The 17,898-nt window shown below is 50.6% G+C and overlaps 1 protein-coding gene across 1 annotated transcript in view; it reads right to left on the bottom strand.

Moving 5' to 3' along the window:
• The window catches only part of LOC109881165 (laminin subunit alpha-5-like), a 272,787-nt gene that overhangs the window by 98,180 nt on the left and 156,709 nt on the right, over positions 1–17,898 (bottom strand). Inside the window, 8 exon segments of the mRNA XM_031803671.1 lie at positions 3,638–3,839; positions 8,944–9,155; positions 9,838–9,953; positions 10,564–10,703; positions 10,955–11,081; positions 11,320–11,524; positions 12,793–12,890; positions 17,229–17,337. Coding sequence (XP_031659531.1) covers positions 3,638–3,839; positions 8,944–9,155; positions 9,838–9,953; positions 10,564–10,703; positions 10,955–11,081; positions 11,320–11,524; positions 12,793–12,890; positions 17,229–17,337 — 1,209 coding nt within the window.

Raw genomic sequence — 17,898 nt, forward strand, 5'->3', positions numbered from 1 at the left:
GTTGCTCTGTACGTGCATCTGTGTCAGCGTGTGTTATCAGTGTCAGGTATCAGTAGCCCAGACAGCAGGCTGATATGGCTGTGTTGCTCTGTACGTGCATCTGTGTCAGCGTGTGTTATCAGTGTCAGGTATCAGTAGCCCAGACAGCAGGCTGATATGGCTGTGTTGCTCTGTACGTGCATCTGTGTCAGCGTGTGTTATCAGTGTCAGGTATCAGTAGCCCAGACAGCAGGCTGATATGGCTGTGTTGCTCTGTACGTGCATCTGTGTCAGCGTGTGTTATCAGTGTCAGGTATCAGTAGCCCAGACAGCAGGCTGATATGGCTGTGTTGCTCTGTACGTGCATCTGTGTCAGCGTGTGTTATCAGTGTCAGGTATCAGTAGCCCAGACAGCAGGCTGATATGGCTGTGTTGCTCTGTACGTGCATCTGTGTCAGCGTGTGTTATCAGTGTCAGGTATCAGTAGCCCAGACAGCAGGCTGATATGGCTGTGTTGCTCTGTACGTGCATCTGTGTCAGCGTGTGTTATCAGTGTCAGGTATCAGTAGCCCAGACAGCAGGCTGATATGGCTGTGTTGCTCTGTACGTGCATCTGTGTCAGCGTGTGTTATCAGTGTCAGGTATCAGTAGCCCAGACAGCAGGCTGATATGGCTGTGTTGCTCTGTACGTGCATCTGTGTCAGCGTGTGTTATCAGTGTCAGGTATCAGTAGCCCAGACAGCAGGCTGATATGGCTGTGTTGCTCTGTACGTGCATCTGTGTCAGCGTGTGTTATCAGTGTCAGGTATCAGTAGCCCAGACAGCAGGCTGATATGGCTGTGTTGCTCTGTACGTGCATCTGTGTCAGCGTGTGTTATCAGTGTCAGGTATCAGTAGCCCAGACAGCAGGCTGATATGGCTGTGTTGCTCTGTACGTGCATCTGTGTCAGCGTGTGTTATCAGTGTCAGGTATCAGTAGCCCAGACAGCAGGCTGATATGGCTGTGTTGCTCTGTACGTGCATCTGTGTCAGCATGTGTTATCAGTGTCAGGTATCAGTAGCCCAGACAGCAGGCTGATATGGCTGTGTTGCTCTGTACGTGCATCTGTGTCAGCGTGTGTTATCAGTGTCAGGTATCAGTAGCCCAGACAGCAGGCTGATATAAGAGGCCTACTGAGAGCTGATAGCAGCAGCTTTACAGACATGTCTTGTCAGGACAGAGACCACAGAGGAATGTGACACACTGCTGCAGAATGTCTTTATGTCTGGATGCTCACAGTGGATTGGAGGGGAGAGAGGAGGGGAAAGGAGAGGAGGAGGGGAAAGGGGAGGGGAGAGAGGAGGGGAAAGGGGATGGGGAGAGAGGAGGGGAAAGGTAGGGGAGAGAGGAGGGGAAAGGAAAGGAGGAGAGGAAAGGGGAGGGGAGAGAGGAGGAGAGGGAAGGGGAGGGGAGAGGAGGGGAAAGGGGAGGGGAAAGGGGAGGGGAGAGAGGGAAGGGGGAGAGGAGGAGGGGAGGGGAGGGGAGAGAGGGAAGGGGGAGAGAAGGAGGGGAGGGGAGAAAGGAGGGGAGGAGAGGAGGGGAGAGAGGGAAAGGAGGAGGGGAGGGGAGAGAGGAGGGAAGGGGAGGGGAGAGAGGAGAGGAAAGGGGAGGGGAGAGAGGAGGGGAAAGGAAAGGAGGAGAGGAAAGGGGAGGGGAGAGAGGAGGAGAGGGAAGGGGAGGGGAGAGGAGGGGAAAGGGGAGGGGAAAGGGGAGGGGAGAGAGGGAAGGGGGAGAGGAGGAGGGGAGGGGAGGGGAGAGAGGGAAGGGGGAGAGAAGGAGGGGAGGGGAGAAAGGAGGGGAGGAGAGGAGGGGAGAGAGGGAAAGGAGGAGGGGAGGGGAGAGAGGAGGGGAAAGGGGATGGGGAGAGGAGGAGGGGAAAGGGGATAGGAGGGGGAGAGGAGGAGGGGAGGGGAGAGGGAAGGGGGAGAGGAGGAGGGGAGGGGAGGGGGAAGGGGGAGAGGAGGAGGGGAGGGGAGGGAGAGAGGAGGGGGAGGGGAGAGAAGAGGAGAAAGGGGAGAGGAGGAGGAGAGGGGAAAGGATAGAGGGAAGAGGGAAGGGGGAGAGGAGGAGGGGAGGGGAGAGAGGAGGGGAAACTGTGACCTCAAACAGTGACCTCAAACTGAGGAGAGAGGAGGGGAAAGGGGAGGGGAGAGAGGGAAGGGGGGGAGGAGGAGGGGAGGGGAGAGAGGAAGGGAAAGGAGAGGAGGAGGGGAAAGGGGAGGGGAGAGAGGAGGGGGAAGGAGAGGAGGAGGGGAAAGGGGAGGGGAGAGGAGGAGGGGAGGGAGGGGAAAAGGGAGGGGAGGGGAGAGGAGAGAAGGAGGGGAAAGGTGAGGGGAGAGAGGGAAGGTAGAGAGGAGGAGGGGAGGGGAGAGAGGGAAGGGGGAGAGAAGGAGGGGAGGGGAGGGAGGGGAAAGGGGAGGGGAGGGGAGAAAGGAGGGGAAAGGGTAGGGGGAGAGGAGGAGGGGAAAGGGGATAGGAGGGGGAGAGGATGAGGGGAGGGGGAGAGGAGGAGGGGAGGGGAGGGGAGAGAGGGAAGGGGGAGAGGAGGAGGGGAGGGGAGGGGAGAGAAGAAGAGAAAGGGGAGAGGAGGGGAAACTGTGACCTCAAACTGTTCCTTAAACTGTTCCTCAAACTGTGACCTCAAACTGTAACCTCAAACTGTAACCTCAAACTGATACCTCAAACTGTTCCTCAAACTGTAACCTCAAACTGTAACCTCAAACTGATACCTCAAACTGATACCTCAAACTGATACCTCAAACTGATACCTCAAACTGATACCTCAAACTGATACATCAAACTGATACCTCAAACTGATATCTCTTGTCCATTCTACCTGTATCTCTTGTCCATTCTACCTGTATCTCTTGTCCATTCTACCTGTATCTCTTGTCCATTCTACCTGTATCTCTTGTCCATTCTACCTGTATCTCTTGTCCATTCTACCTGTATCTCTTGTCCATTCTACCTGTATCTCTTGTCCATTCTACCTGTATCTCTTGTCCATTCTACCTGTATCTCTTGTCCATTCTACCTGTATCTCTTGTCCATTCTACCTGTATCTCTTGTCCATTCTACCTGTATCTCTTGACTAACAACACTCTAAAGTCACTGTTTCTCTCTCTACAAGTGGCCTAGTTTGGTCCCCTTCCACATCACATTGGCATTTCAGAGCACAACGAAAAATACCAACCCGGTTCAGCTACTACTAGCTATATTCCTGGCAGAATAACGAGAGGACATAAATGACCGTTTTTTATCCCTAGGCCTAATTTTAGAGCTTTGCCCTTGAAGGCAAAGACTCACGATTTGGCAAGTGGAGCTGAGTAAATATGACAGAAGTCAGAGAATGTCTCAGAAAAACCTCAGATGAGTACAGAGAAATAGACAACTTCCTTTTTTGGTGTTTTTAGGAGAGCGGTTGAACCGCGCTTTGCCTGAAATCCGGGGGACTCGCTTTAGATACCCATAAAAGCTAATATCTAGACTTTTACTCAGCGTGGCCCTAACACTAGTCTTGTGAAGCACATACGACCCCATTTTCAAACCCAGAGTCTTTTACCTGCATTGAATGTCCTACATCAGAACGCTCAGTCGGTTGCTAACCCTGTCTTGTACCTGCACTGTCCACTGTCGGTGTCACAGCTGACGTCGAGGGCGGTGACCCCAGGACGGGAGCAGTTGCAGACCTCACAGCCGACCAGAGGATGACAGCCGAACGTCTGGGGCTCACACTGGATACACTCTGGGAGCAGGGTCCTCGGTGGGCAGATACAGTCTCCAGTCACCGGCTCACACAGCCGTGTAGCACACTGACACGCTGCGGGAGTAGAGGAGAGATCACATTCAATCATAGCTGTAGACACACACACACAATACCACAGATATGTACACTGACATGTCATACACATCAGACTCACACACTGAGAAGTGAGGAAGACTATGACAGTATAGTACACATATACAGTATAGTACACACAGACAGTATAGTACACACAGACAGTATAGTACACACAGACAGTATAGTACACACAGACAATACACACAGACATTACACATAGACAGGACGCCCAGACAGATAGAGGACGCACCAGACATTTATCCCAGTGTCCTCCCGTATCCCAGTCTCCTCCTGTATCCCAGTCTCCTCCCGTATCCCAGTGTCCTCCCGTATCCCAGTCTCCTCCTGTATCCCAGTCTCCTCCTGTATCCCAGTCTCCTCCCGTATCCCAGTCTCCTCCTGTATCCCAGTCTCCTCCTGTATCCCAGTCTCCTCCTGTATCCCAGTCTCCTCCTGTATCCCAGTCTCCTCCCGTATCCCAGTCTCCTCCTGTATCCCAGTCTCCTCCCGTATTCCAGTGTCCTCCCGTATCCCAGTCTCCTCCTGTATCCCAGTCTCCTCCCGTATCCCAGTCTCCTCCTGTATCCCAGTCTCCTCCCTTTTCCCAGTCTCTTCACTTATCCCAGTCTCCTCCCGTATCCCAGTCTCTTCACTTATCCCAGTCTCCTCCCTTATCCCAGTCTCCTAGTCTCCTCCCTTATCCCAGTCTCCTCCCGTATCCCAGTCTCCTAGTCTCCTCCCTTATCCCAGTCTCCTCCCGTATCCCAGTCTCCTCCCTTATCCCAGTCTCCTCCCGTATCCCAGTCTCCTAGTCTCCTCCCTTATCCCAGTCTCCTCCCGTATCCCAGTCTCCTAGCCTCCTCCCTTATCCCAGTCTCCTCCCGTATCCCAGTCTCCTAGTCTCCTCCCTTATCCCAGTCTCCTCCCGTATCCCAGTCTCCTAGTCTCCTCCCTTATCCCAGTCTCCTCCCTTATCCCAGTCTCCTCCCGTATCCCAGTCTCCTAGTCTCCTCCCTTATCCCAGTCTCCTCCTGTATCCCAGTCTCGTCTTTTGAGCTTCTAGTCATGAAATCTATGCAGCCTACTCAATCACTTTTTATAGCTACTGTTTACAGGCCTCCTGGGCCCTATACAGCGTTCCTCATTGAGTTCCCTGAATTCCTATCGGACCTTGTAGTCATAGCAGATAATATTCTAATCTTTGGTGACTTTAATATTCACATGGAAAAATCCACAGACCCACTCCAAAAGGCTTTCGAAGCCATCATCGACTCAGTGGGTTTTGTCCAACATGTCTCTGGACCCAGTCATACGCTGGACCTAGTTTTGTCCCATGGAATAAATGTGGTGGATCTTAATGTTTTTCCTCATAATCCTGGACTATCGGACCACCAGCAAGATTCCAGAAAATTGGAACGGAAATGGCGCCACACCAAACTGGAAGTCTTCCGACTAGCTTGGAAAGACAGTACCGTGCAGTACCGTAGAGCCCTTACTGCTGCTCGATCATCCTATTTTTCTAACTTAATTGAGGAAAATAAGAACAATCCGAAATTCCTTTTTGATACTGTTGCAAAGCTAACTAAAAAGCAGCATTCCCCAAGAGAGGATGACTTTCACTTTAGCAGTGATAAATTCATGAACTTCTTTGAGGAAAAGATCCTGATTATTAGAAAGCAAATTACGGACTCCTCTTTAAATCTCCGTATTCCTCCAAAGCTCAGTTGTCCTGAGTCTGCACAACTCTGTCAGGACCTAGGATCAAGAGAGACGCTCAAGTGTTTTAGTACTATATCTCTTGACACAATGATGAAAATAATCATGGCCTCTAAACCTTCAAGCTGCATACTGGACCCTATTCCAACTACTCTACTGAAAGAGCTGCTTCCTGTGCTTGGCCCTCCTATGTTGAACATAATAAACGGCTCTCTATCCACCAGATGTGTACCAAACTCACTAAAAGTGGCAGTAATAAAGCCTCTCTTGAAAAACCCAAACCTTGACCCAGAAAATATTTAAAAAACTATCGGCCTATATCGAATCTTCCATTCCTCTCCAAAGTTTTAGAGAAGGCTGTTGCGCAGCAACTCACTGCCTTCCTGAAGACAAACAATGTATACGAAATGCTTCAGTCTGGTTTTAGACCCCATCATAGCACTGAGACTGCACTTGTGAAGGTGGTAAATGACCTTTTAATGGCATCAGACCGAGGCTCTGCATCTGTCCTCGTGCTCCTAGACCTTAGTGCTGCTTTTGATACCATCGATCACCACATTCTTTTGGAGAGATTGGAAACCCAAATTGGTCTACACGGACAAGTTCTGGCCTGGTTTAGATCTTATCTGTCGGAAAGATATCAGTTTGTCTCTGTGAATGTTTTGTTATCTGACAAATCAATTGTAAATTTCGGTGTTCCTCAAGGTTCCGTTTTAGGACCACTATTGTTTTCACTATATATTTTACCTCTTGGGGATGTCATTTGAAAACATAATGTTAACTTTCACTGCTATGCGGATGACACACAGCTGTACATTTCAATGAAACATGGTGAAGCCCCAAAATTGCCCTCGCTAGAAGCATGTGTTTCAGACATAAGGAAGTGGATGGCTGCAAACTTTCTACTTTTAAACTCGGACAAAACAGATGCTTGTTCTAGGTCCCAAGAAACAAAGAGACCTTCTGTTGAATCTGACAATTAATCTTAATGGTTGTACAGTCGTCTCAAATAAAACTGTGAAGGACCTCGGCGTTACTCTGGACCCTCATCTCTCTTTTGAAGAACATATCAAGACCATTTCAAGGACAGCTTTTTTCCACCTACGTAACATTGCAAAAATCAGAAACTTTCTGTCCAAAAATGATGCAGAAAAATTTATCCATGCTTTTGTCACTTCTAGGTTAGACTACTGCAATGCTCTACTTTCCGGCTACCCGGATAAAGCACTAAATAAACTTCAGTTAGTGCTAAATACGGCTGCTAGAATCCTGACTAGAACCAAAAAATGTGATCATATTACTCCAGTGCTAGCCTCCCTAAACTGGCTTCCTGTCAAAGCAAGGGCTGATTTCAAGGTTTTACTGCTAACCTACAAAGCATTACATGGGCTTGCTCCTACCTATCTCTCTGATTTGGTCCTGCTCTACATACCTACACGTACGCTACGGTCACAAGACGCAGGCCTCCTAATTGTCCCTAGAATTTCTAAGCAAACAGCTGGAGGCAGGGCTTTCTCCTATAGAGCTCCATTTTTATGGAACGGTCTGCCTACCCATGTCAGAGACGCAAACTCGGTCTCAACCTTTAAGTCTTTACTGAAGACTCATCTCTTCAGTGGGTCATATGATTGAGTGTAGTCTGGCCCAGGAGTGGGAAGGTGAACGGAAAGGCTCTGGAGCAACGAACCACCCTTGCTGTCTCTGCCTGGCCGGTTCCCCTCTTTCCACTGGGATTCTCTGCCTCTAACCCTATTACAGGGGCTGAGTCACTGGCTTACTGGGGCTCTCTCATGCCGTCCCTGGAGGGGGTGCGTCACCTGAGTGGGTTGAGTCACTGATGTGATCTTCCTGTCCGGGTTGGCGCCCCCCCCTTGGGTTGTGCCGTGGCGGAGATCTTTGTGGGCTATACTCAGCCTTGTCTCAGGATGGTAAGTTGGTGGTTGAATATATCCCACTAGTGGTGTGGGGGCTGTGCTTTGGCAAAGTGGGTGGGGTTATATCCTTCCTGTTTGGCCCTGTCCGGGGGTGTCCTCGGATGGGGCCACAGTGTCTCCTGACCCCTCGTGTCTCAGCCTCCAGTATTTATGCTGCAGTAGTTTATGTGTCGGGGGGCTAGGGTCAGTTTGTTATATCTGGAGTACTTCTCCTGTCCTATTCGGTGTCATGTGGGAATTTAAGTGTGCTCTCTCTAATTCTCTCTTTCTCTATTTCTTTCTCAGAAGACCTGAGCCCTTGGACCATGCCTCAGGACTACCTGACATGATGACTCCTTGCTGTCCCCAGTCCACTTGGCCGTGCTGCTGCTCCAGTTTCAACTGTTCTGCCTTATTATTATTGGACCATGCTGGTCATTTATGAACATTTGAACATCTTGGCCATGTTCTGTTATAATCTCCACCCGGCACAGCCAGAAGAGGACTGGCCATCCCTCATAGCCTGGTTCCTCTCTAGGTTTCTTCCTAGGTTTTGGCCTTTCTAGGGAGTTTTTCCTAGCCACCGTGCTTCTACACCTGCATTGCTTGCTGTTTGGGGTTTTAGGCTGGGTTTCTGTACAGCACTTTGAGATATCAGCTGATGTACGAAGGGCTATATAAATACATTTGATTTGATCCTAGTCTCCTCCCTTATCCCAGTCTCCTCCCTTATCCCAGTCTCCTCCCTTATCCCAGTTTCCTCTCTTATCCCAGTCTAGTCCCTTATCCCAGTCTACTCCCTTATCCCAGTCTCCTCCCTTATCCCAGTCTCTTCACTTATCCCAGTCTTCTCCCTTATCCCAGTCTTCTCCCTTATCCCAGTCTTCTCCCTTATCCCAGTCTTCTCCCTTATCCCAGTCTTCTCCCTTATCCCAGTCTCCTCCCTTATCCCAGTCTACTCCCTTATCCCAGTCTCCTCCCTTATCCCAGTCTTGTCCCTTATCCCAGTCTCCTCCCTTATCCCAGTCTTCTCCCTTATCCCAGTCTTCTCCCTTATCCCAGTCTCTTCACTTATCCCAGTCTTCTCCCGTATCCCAGTGTCCTCCCGTATCCCAGTCTCCTCCCGTATCCCAGTCTCCTCCCTTATCCCAGTCAGCTCCCTTATCCCCGTCTCCTCCCTTATCTCAGTCTTCTCCCTTATCCCAGTCTCCTCCCTTATCCCAGTCTCCACCCTTATCCCAGTCTCCTCCCTTATCCCAGTCAGCTCCCTTATCCCCGTCTCCTCCCTTATCTCAGTCTTCTCCCTTATCCCAGTCTCTTCACTTATCCCAGTCTACTCCCATATCCCAGTCTCCTCCCTTATCCCAGTCTCCTCCCTTATCCCAGTTTCCTCCCTTATCCCAGTCTCCTCCCAATCTCTTCTCTCAGCCAGGCCTCGTATTGTAGTGACTCACGTCTACAGTTGGGGAACCCCCAGTAGCCCGTGGCACACTGTGAGCAGTCCCTGCCGATGACGTTCGGTCTGCACTGGCACTGCCCGCCGAAGGGCTGGCAGGTATCGCTGTCCGCGCCCACCTCATGGCACCCGCAGGGCATGGCACCGTTGTTGAAGAATGCAGAGAGAGATATGGCTGAACTACGACAGAATGGAGAGGCTGTGGCAGGACTGGAGAGAGGGAGGGGGGGTGGAGAGAGAGAGAGAGAGAGACAGGGAGAGAGAGAGAGAGAGAGGGAGAGGAGAGGTATTCACATTTGAGCTGGTTAGTCTCTAGTTAGTCTGTATTTAGTCTCTAGTTAGTCTGTATTTAGTCTCTACTTGGTCTCTAGTTCAGTCACTAGTTAGTGTAGTTAGTCTCTAGTTAGTGTAGTTCGTCTCTAGTTAGTATGTAGTTAGTCTCTAGTTGGTGTAGTTAGTCTCTAGTTAGTCTTTAATTAGTATGTAGTTAGTCTGTAGTTAGTCTCTAGATAGTGTAGTTAGTCTGTAGTTAGTGTAGTTAGTCTGTAGTTAGTCTGTAGTTGGTCTCAATTTAGTCTCTAGATAGTGTAGTTAGTCTGTAGTTAGTCTCTATTTAGTCTCTAGTTGGTCTTTAGTTCGTCTTTAATTAGTATGTAGTTAGTCTTGAATTAGTCTGCAGTTAGTCTCTAGTTAGTCTCTAGACAGATGATTAGCTGTCCAGCTACTGACCAGGTGAGATTTGGTTCTGGGTAGTGAAATTAAATTTGAGCAAATATATAGTATAATAATATAATAGTAAAGTATATATTCTCAGCCACAACACATAATCTATCTTTTATTAGCTTTTCTTTTACATCAATCTAGACACAGACATGCTGTACAGTAAACTCACTTGATGTAGAAGCTGTTCTGTCCACAGTTGCTGATGAAGTCATATGATTTGTCCAGAGGTTGTTCAGACAGGTAACTGGAACTGTAGCTGCTCTCTGGTACCACCAGAACATAGTCCTGACACACACACACACACACACACACCACACACACACACACACACCACACACACACACACACACACCACACACCACACACACACACACACACACACCACACACACACACACACACCACACACACACCACACACCACACACACACACACACACACACACACACACACACACACACACACACACACACACACACACACACACACACACACACACACACACACACACACACACCACACACACACACACACACACACACACACACACACACACACACACACACACACACACACACACACACACACACACACACACACACACACACACACACACACACACACACACACACACACACACACACACACACACACACACACCACACACACACCACACACACACCACACACACACATTGTTAGAAATTCACAGTCTTTATACACCTCTATCTACACTTTCCAGTGCGCTGTACTGAAATAGGTGTTAAGCTCTGCAAGCAGACAACTGAAATGAAATGGACAACAACCACAAGCTCTATGGATTCATTTCAATCTTCGCTTGTCTTTCACTTATAAAAAATAAAGACATTTTCTCTCAGTGTTTCTAGACTAACTCACCAGCCAGAGTGTTTTTCCGTCAGGGACCTGGACGGTCAGGAAGATCTCGTTGTCCGTCACGTCCAGAATGATCTGGTTCTCCGAGATCAGAACGCTACGGCAACCGTAACCATGGGGACAGAAGGAGGCGTTGGCATGGCCTGGAGGATGGAGATTACAAAAAGATTACAAAAGATTGAAATTCAACTGTCAAAATATTTAAATTTAACTGTCAAAAGATTCAAATTCAACTGTCAAAAGATAATTGTGATTTTCTGACTTTTCCTGCTTTCTGTATTTTGCTCATTTATAGATTATTAAAGGACTTGATCACAATCTTTTAACAGCGATAGTATAACTATTGATATAGAGAGATATTCAAGGTGGTGTAATGTGTGTCTTTAGGGTTCACCTTGCCAGATGCGTCCACCGTTGATGAAGACCTGGACAGGGTAGGTGGGGTGGAGGGGCTGGTGGTAGTGGAGGATGAACACGTAACGACCCAGAGTTTGGACACGACCAGAGTACACTGCTGCATTCTGGAGGGCAGGAAGACAGAACCATCATGACTGCGTGACATTGGAATCGTTCCCCAGAAAACTATTAGTGAATTGGATTTCATTGTGTGACTGTCAACGAATACTTCAATAACATCCAATGTGAGGTCTTTCTAGAACAAGTAGAACAAGTAGAACAAGTAGATCTCCTGTAAAAAATAAATAAAGAGCAAATAAAATGTTGTAGACCAGGTGCCTGAATGAAATGATGAAGAATTACCTGAGCAGAATCAAGGCGGACATGGTCCACGTTATCCGCTGTGGTGGGAGGACGGTCTCCGCTGGCCCAGGGAATGGTGTCGGCTGGACCCACAGGGGGGTCAGCAGGGGAGGCCAGGACAGGCTCCTGGACAGATGACCCTTGACCTTCCTTCAACAACAGCGAATCAGAGGGGGTCTGGAACCTAGACGGGATACAGGACGAGCTGGGATGGGAGAGGAAGAGAGGAGGGAGGGAGAGGGTAGAGGAGTGACGGAGGAGAGGGGAAGAGGAGAGGAGAGGAGGGAGGGGGTAGAGAAAGAGGAGGTAGAGAGAGGAGAGGAGAGGAGAGGGTAGGTGGAGTGAGGGAGGGAGGAGAAGGGAAGGGAAGAGGAGAGGAAGGACAGCAGAGGAGGAAGAGGAGATGAGATGAGAGGAAAGGAGAGAGGGGAGGGGAGGAGAGAGGAGAGGAGAGGGAAGAGGAGGTAGCGAGAGGAAGGGAGGGGGTAGGAGGAGTGAGGGAGGAGAGGGGAAGAGAAAATTAAATAGTGGATAATAGATAATGTAAGTATGTATCAGCTGGGGACTTGGGTCAGGAGTTCAGTGATTGGTCAGTCACAATAATACAGTCTGGTGATTGGTCTGACTCCACAACATATTACGTCTTCAGAGCCTGAATCACTTCTGTCTGGTTACCTGTCAGGTGAGAAGGGTCTGTCTGGTTACCTGTCAGGTGAGAAGGGTCTGTCTGGTTACCTGTCAGGTGAGAAGGGTCTGTCTGGTTACCTGTCAGGTGAGAAGGGTCTTTCTGGTTACCTGTCAGGTGAGAAGGGTCTGTCTGGTTACCTGTCAGGTGAGAAGGGTCTGTCTGGTTACCTGTCAGGTGAGAAGGGTCTGTCTGGTTACCTGTCAGGTGAGAAGGGTCTATCAGGTGAGAAGGGTCTGTCTGGTTACCTGTCAGGTGAGAAGGGTCTGTCTGGTTACCTGTCAGGTGAGAAGGGTCTGTCTGGTTACCTGTCAGGTGAGAAGGGTCTGTCTGGTTACCTGTCAGGTGAGAAGGGTCTGTCTGGTTACCTGTCAGGTGAGAAGGGTCTGTCTGGTTGCCTGTCAGGTGAGAAGGGTCTGTCTGGTTACCTGTCAGGTGAGAAGGGTCTGTCTGGTTACCTGTCAGGTGAGAAGGGTCTGTCTGGTTACCTGTCAGGTGAGAAGGGTCTGTCTGGTTACCTGTCAGGTGAGAAGGGTCTGTCTGGTTACCTGTCAGGTGAGAAGGGTCTGTCTGGTTACCTGTCAGGTGAGAAGGGTCTGTCTGGTTACCTGTCAGGTGAGAAGGGTCTGTCTGGTTACCTGTCAGGTGAGAAGGGTCTGTCTGGTTACCTGTCAGGTGAGAAGGGTCTGTCTGGTTACCTGTCAGGTGAGAAGGGTCTGTCTGGTTACCTGTCAGGTGAGAAGGGTCTGTCTGGTTACCTGTCAGGTGAGAAGGGTCTGTCTGGTTACCTGTCAGGTGAGAACAGTCCATGTGTGCTGATGCAGTGGACTTTAGTCTCCAGGTAGTCCATGATAAACTGTTCCCGGGGAACCAGGTACACTTTGTGCTGGAGGAAAGATCAACAAAAGTTTCAATCTCACAAAAAAACACCTAGTACTCACTCTGTCTTCCCACAGAAATTTCTCCATCCAGTGTCTGTCTGCCAGGGGAAACTTCTCCATCCAGTGTCTGTCTGCCAGGAGAAACTTCTCCATCCAGTGTCTGTCTGCCAGGAGAAACTTCTCCATCCAGTGTATGTCTGCCAGCTAGTTTTCTAGACTAGTTTAAGGATACTAAAGTTATCACATTTCGCATTGGATTTAATTAACTACAAAAAAAGTTAAGACGTGTTTTGAATTCTGGTGTTGCTGCACACACGAGTTTGTTAGCTAGCTCTGGTCCAGGATATTGAGCTAGCCTCGGTGTTGAGTCCAGGACATCGAGCTAGCCTCGGTGTTGAGTCCAGGACATCGAGCTAGCCTCGGTGTTGAGCCCAGGGCATTGAGCTAGCCTCGGTGTTGAGTCCAGGACATTGAGCTAGCCTCGGTGTTGAGTCCAGGACATCGAGCTAGCCTCTGTGTTGAGTCCAGGACATTGAGCTAGCCTCGGTGTTGAATCCAGGACATCGAGCTAGCCTCGGTGTTGAGTCCAGGACATTGAGCTAGCCTCGGTGTTGAGTCCAGGACATTGAGCTAGCCTCGGTGTTGAGCCCAGGGCATTGAGCTAGCCTCGGTGTTGAGTCCAGGACATCGAGCTAGCCTCGGTGTTGAGCCCAGGGCATTGAGCTAGCCTCGGTGTTGAGCCCAGGGCATTGAGCTAGCCTCGGTGTTGAGCCCAGGGCTTGAGCTAGCCTCGGTGTTGAGTCCAGGACATCGAGCTAGCCTCGGTGTTGAGTCCAGGACATTGAGCTAGCCTCGGTGTTGAGTCCAGGACATTGAGCTAGCCTCGGTGTTGAGCCCAGGGCATTGAGCTAGCCTCGGTGTTGAGTCCAGGACATCGAGCTAGCCTCGGTGTTGAGCCCAGGGCATTGAGCTAGCCTCGGTGTTGAGCCCAGGGCATTGAGCTAGCCTCGGTGTTGAGCCCAGGGCTTGAGCTAGCCTCGGTGTTGAGTCCAGGACATCGAGCTAGCCTCGGTGTTGAGCCCAGGGCTTGAGCTAGCCTCGGTGTTGAGTCCAGGACATCGAGCTAGCCTCGGTGTTGAGCCCAGGGCATTGAGCTAGCCTCGGTGTTGAGCCCAGGGCATTGAGCTAGCCTCGGTGTTGAGCCCAGGGCATGGAGCTAGCCTCGGTGTTGAGCCCAGGTCATTGAGCTAGCCTCGGTGTTGAGCCCAGGGCATTGAGCTAGCCTCGGTGTTGAGTCCAGGACATTGAGCTAGCCTCGGTGTTGAGTCCAGGACATTGAGCTAGCCTCGGTGTTGAGCCCAGGGCATTGAGCTAGCCTCGGTGTTGAGTCCAGGACATCGAGCTAGCCTCGGTGTTGAGCCCAGGGCATTGAGCTAGCCTCGGTGTTGAGCCCAGGGCATTGAGCTAGCCTCGGTGTTGAGCCCAGGGCTTGAGCTAGCCTCGGTGTTGAGTCCAGGACATCGAGCTAGCCTCGGTGTTGAGTCCAGGACATCGAGCTAGCCTCGGTGTTGAGCCCAGGGCTTGAGCTAGCCTCGGTGTTGAGTCCAGGACATCGAGCTAGCCTCGGTGTTGAGCCCAGGGCATTGAGCTAGCCTCGGTGTTGAGCCCAGGGCATTGAGCTAGCCTCGGTGTTGAGCCCAGGGCATGGAGCTAGCCTCGGTGTTGAGCCCAGGTCATTGAGCTAGCCTCGGTGTTGAGCCCAGGGCATCGAGCTAGCCTCGGTGTTGAGCCCAGGGCATTGAGCTAGCCTCGGTGTTGAGCCCAGGGCATTGAGCTAGCCTCGGTGTTGAGCCCAGGGCTTGAGCTAGCCTCGGTGTTGAGTCCAGGACATCGAGCTAGCCTCGGTGTTGAGTCCAGGACATCGAGCTAGCCTCGGTGTTGAGCCCAGGGCATCGAGCTAGCCTCGGTGTTGAGCCCAGGGCATCGAGCTAGCCTTGGTGTTGAGCCCAGGGCATTGAGCTAGCCTCGGTGTTGAGCCCAGGGCATTGAGCTAGCCTCGGTGTTGAGCCCAGGGCATTGAGCTAGCCTCGGTGTTGAGTCCAGGGCATTGAGCTAGCCTCGGTGTTGAGTCCAGGACATTGAGCTAGCCTCGGTGTTGAGTCCAGGTCATTGAGCTAGCCTCGGTGTTGAGCCCAGGGCATTGAGCTAGCCTCTGTGTTGTGCCCAGGGCATTGAACTAGCCTCGGTGTTGAGTCCAGGGCATTGAGCTAGCCTCGGTGTTGAGTCCAGGACATTGAGCTAACCTCGGTGTTGAGTCCAGGTCATTGAGCTAGCCTCGGTGTTGAGCCCAGGGCATTGAGCTAGCCTCGGTGTTGAGTCCAGGACATTGAGCTAGCCTCGGTGTTGAGCCCAGGGCTTGAGCTAGCCTCGGTGTTGAGTCCAGGACATCGAGCTAGCCTCGGTGTTGAGCCCAGGGAATTGAGCTAGCCTCGGTGTTGAGCCCAGGGCATTGAACTAGCCTCGGTGTTGAGTCCAGGGCATTGAGCTAGCCTCGGTGTTGAGTCCAGGACATTGAGCTAGCCTCGGTGTTGAGTCCAGGTCATTGAGCTAGCCTCGGTGTTGAGCCCAGGGCATTGAGCTAGCCTCGGTGTTGAGTCCAGGACATTGAGCTAGCCTCGGTGTTGAGCCCAGGGCTTGAGCTAGCCTCGGTGTTGAGTCCAGGACATCGAGCTAGCCTCGGTGTTGAGCCCAGGGCATTGAGCTAGCCTCGGTGTTGAGCCCAGGGAATTGAGCTAGCCTCGGTGTTGAGCCCAGGGCATTGAGCTAGCCTCGGTGTTGAGCCCAGGGCATCGAGCTAGCCTCGGTGTTGAGCCCAGGGCATCGAGCTAGCCTCGGTGTTGAGCCCAGGGCATTGAGCTAGCCTCGGTGTTGAGCCCAGGGCATTGAGCTAGCCTCGGTGTTGAGCCCAGGGCATTGAGCTAGCCTCGGTGTTGAGTCCAGGGCATTGAGCTAGCCTCGGTGTTGAGTCCAGGGCATTGAGCTAGCCTTGGTGTTGAGTCCAGGACATCGAGCTAGCCTCACATTATAACACATTATAACACATATTATAACACATCATAACACACATTATAACACACATTATAACACATGTCATATCATGATGCCCAGCACTTCAAGCCAAGTTTCCTTCATATCACCTGAGGCAGCCTAGTGGTTGTTGGGTCATTAACCAAAAGGTTGCTGGATCAAATCCCTGAGCTGACAAGGAAAACATCTGTTGTTCTGCCCCTGAACAAGGCAGTTAACCCATTGGTTTCTGCCCCTGAACAAGGCAGTTAACCCACTGGTTTCTGCCCCTGAACAAGGCAGTTAACCCACTGGTTTCTGCCCCTGAACAAGGCAGTTAACCCACTGGTTTCTGCCCCTGAACAAGGCAGTTAACCCACTGGTTTCTGCCCCTGAACAAGGCAGTTAACCCACTGGTTTCTGCCCCTGAACAAGGCAGTTAACCCACTGGTTTCTGCCCCTGAACAAGGCAGTTAACCCACTGGTTTCTGCCTCTGAACAAGGCAGTTAACCTACTGGTTTCTGACCCTGAACAAGGCAGTTAACCCCCTGGTTTCTGCCCCTGAACAAGGCAGTTAACCCACTGGTTTCTGCCTCTGAACAAGGCAGTTAACCTACTGGTTTCTGACCCTGAACAAGGCAGTTAACCCACTGGTTTCTGCCCCTGAACAAGGCAGTTAACCCACTGGTTTCTGCCCCTGAACAAGGCAGTTAACCCACTGGTTTCTGCCCCTGAACAAGGCAGTTAACCCACTGGTCCCCGATAGGCCGTCATTGTAAATAAGAATTTGTTTTTAACTGACTTGCCTAGGTATATAAAGGTTCAATTAAAAATAATATCCCACCTGCAAAATGTCTGTCACACCCTATACTTGTCTGTCCATCAACCACGTAACAACAAGCGGCTCTATCCGCAGTGATAGGTTGAGTTATTTAATGAGCTAAATGTATTCGAACCGGTTCAGAACTTTATTACTCTGGTAGGAAGAGTGGAATGGACCCTCCAAAAAATGGTGGTTCTGTTCAGAATGAAATGAAACTAATTAGCTGTTTCGACCCCTATGCTCTCATTCACGATCCGAAAGTCAAACGATGGCTGTGTCCCAATAATCAAGTGTGTGCACTCGTTCACTATTCCTCACCAAGTTATAAGTTGTTTGGTGTAGGGCTAAAGGGACTTTCCACATATCAGGAATTTATTTTCAGGACACTTCTGGGGAAAAGTGAGAGACCCGTCTTCTGCTCTGTGTTTGACCGTATCGTGTTAAACCTCTTACCAGGAAGAAACTGGCTCTGTCAGCAATCAGTTGGACCTCAGCATCAGTGGACAGGGTGAAGACAGCCACACGGTTCATCTCATCGATGGTCACCACCCGACACAGGAAACTACACACAGACGAGAGAGAGAGAGAGAGAGAGAGAGAGAGAGAGAGAGAGAGAGAGAGAGAGAGACAGAGACAGAGACAGAGAGAGAGACAGAGACAGAGACAGAGAGAGAGAGAGACAGAGAGAGAGAGAGAGAGAGAGAGAGAGAGAGAGAGAGAGAGAGAGAGAGAGAGAGAGAGAGAGAGAGAGAGAGAGATAGAGAGAGACAGAGAGGGAGAGAGAGAGATAGAGAGAGACAGAGAGGGAGAGAGAGACAGAAGACAGAGACAGAGACAGAGATAGAAGAGTGATAGAGAGAGAGAGAGAGGGAGACAGAGGAGGGTGGAGAGAGAGAGACAGAGATATGAGACAGAGACAGGGACAGGAGGGAGAGAGAGAGACAGAGAGGGAGAGAGAGAGATAGAGAGAGACAGAGAGGGAGAGAGAGACAGAGACAGAGACAGAGAGAGAGAGTGATAGAGAGAGAGAGAGAGGGAGAGACAGAGAGAGAGAGACAGAGATATGAGAGAGAGACACAGAGAGAGACAGAGATATGAGAGAGAGAGACAGAGAGAGAGAGAG

This window comes from Oncorhynchus kisutch, linkage group LG24, assembly GCF_002021735.2.
Source record: "Oncorhynchus kisutch isolate 150728-3 linkage group LG24, Okis_V2, whole genome shotgun sequence".
NCBI lineage: Eukaryota > Metazoa > Chordata > Actinopteri > Salmoniformes > Salmonidae > Oncorhynchus > Oncorhynchus kisutch.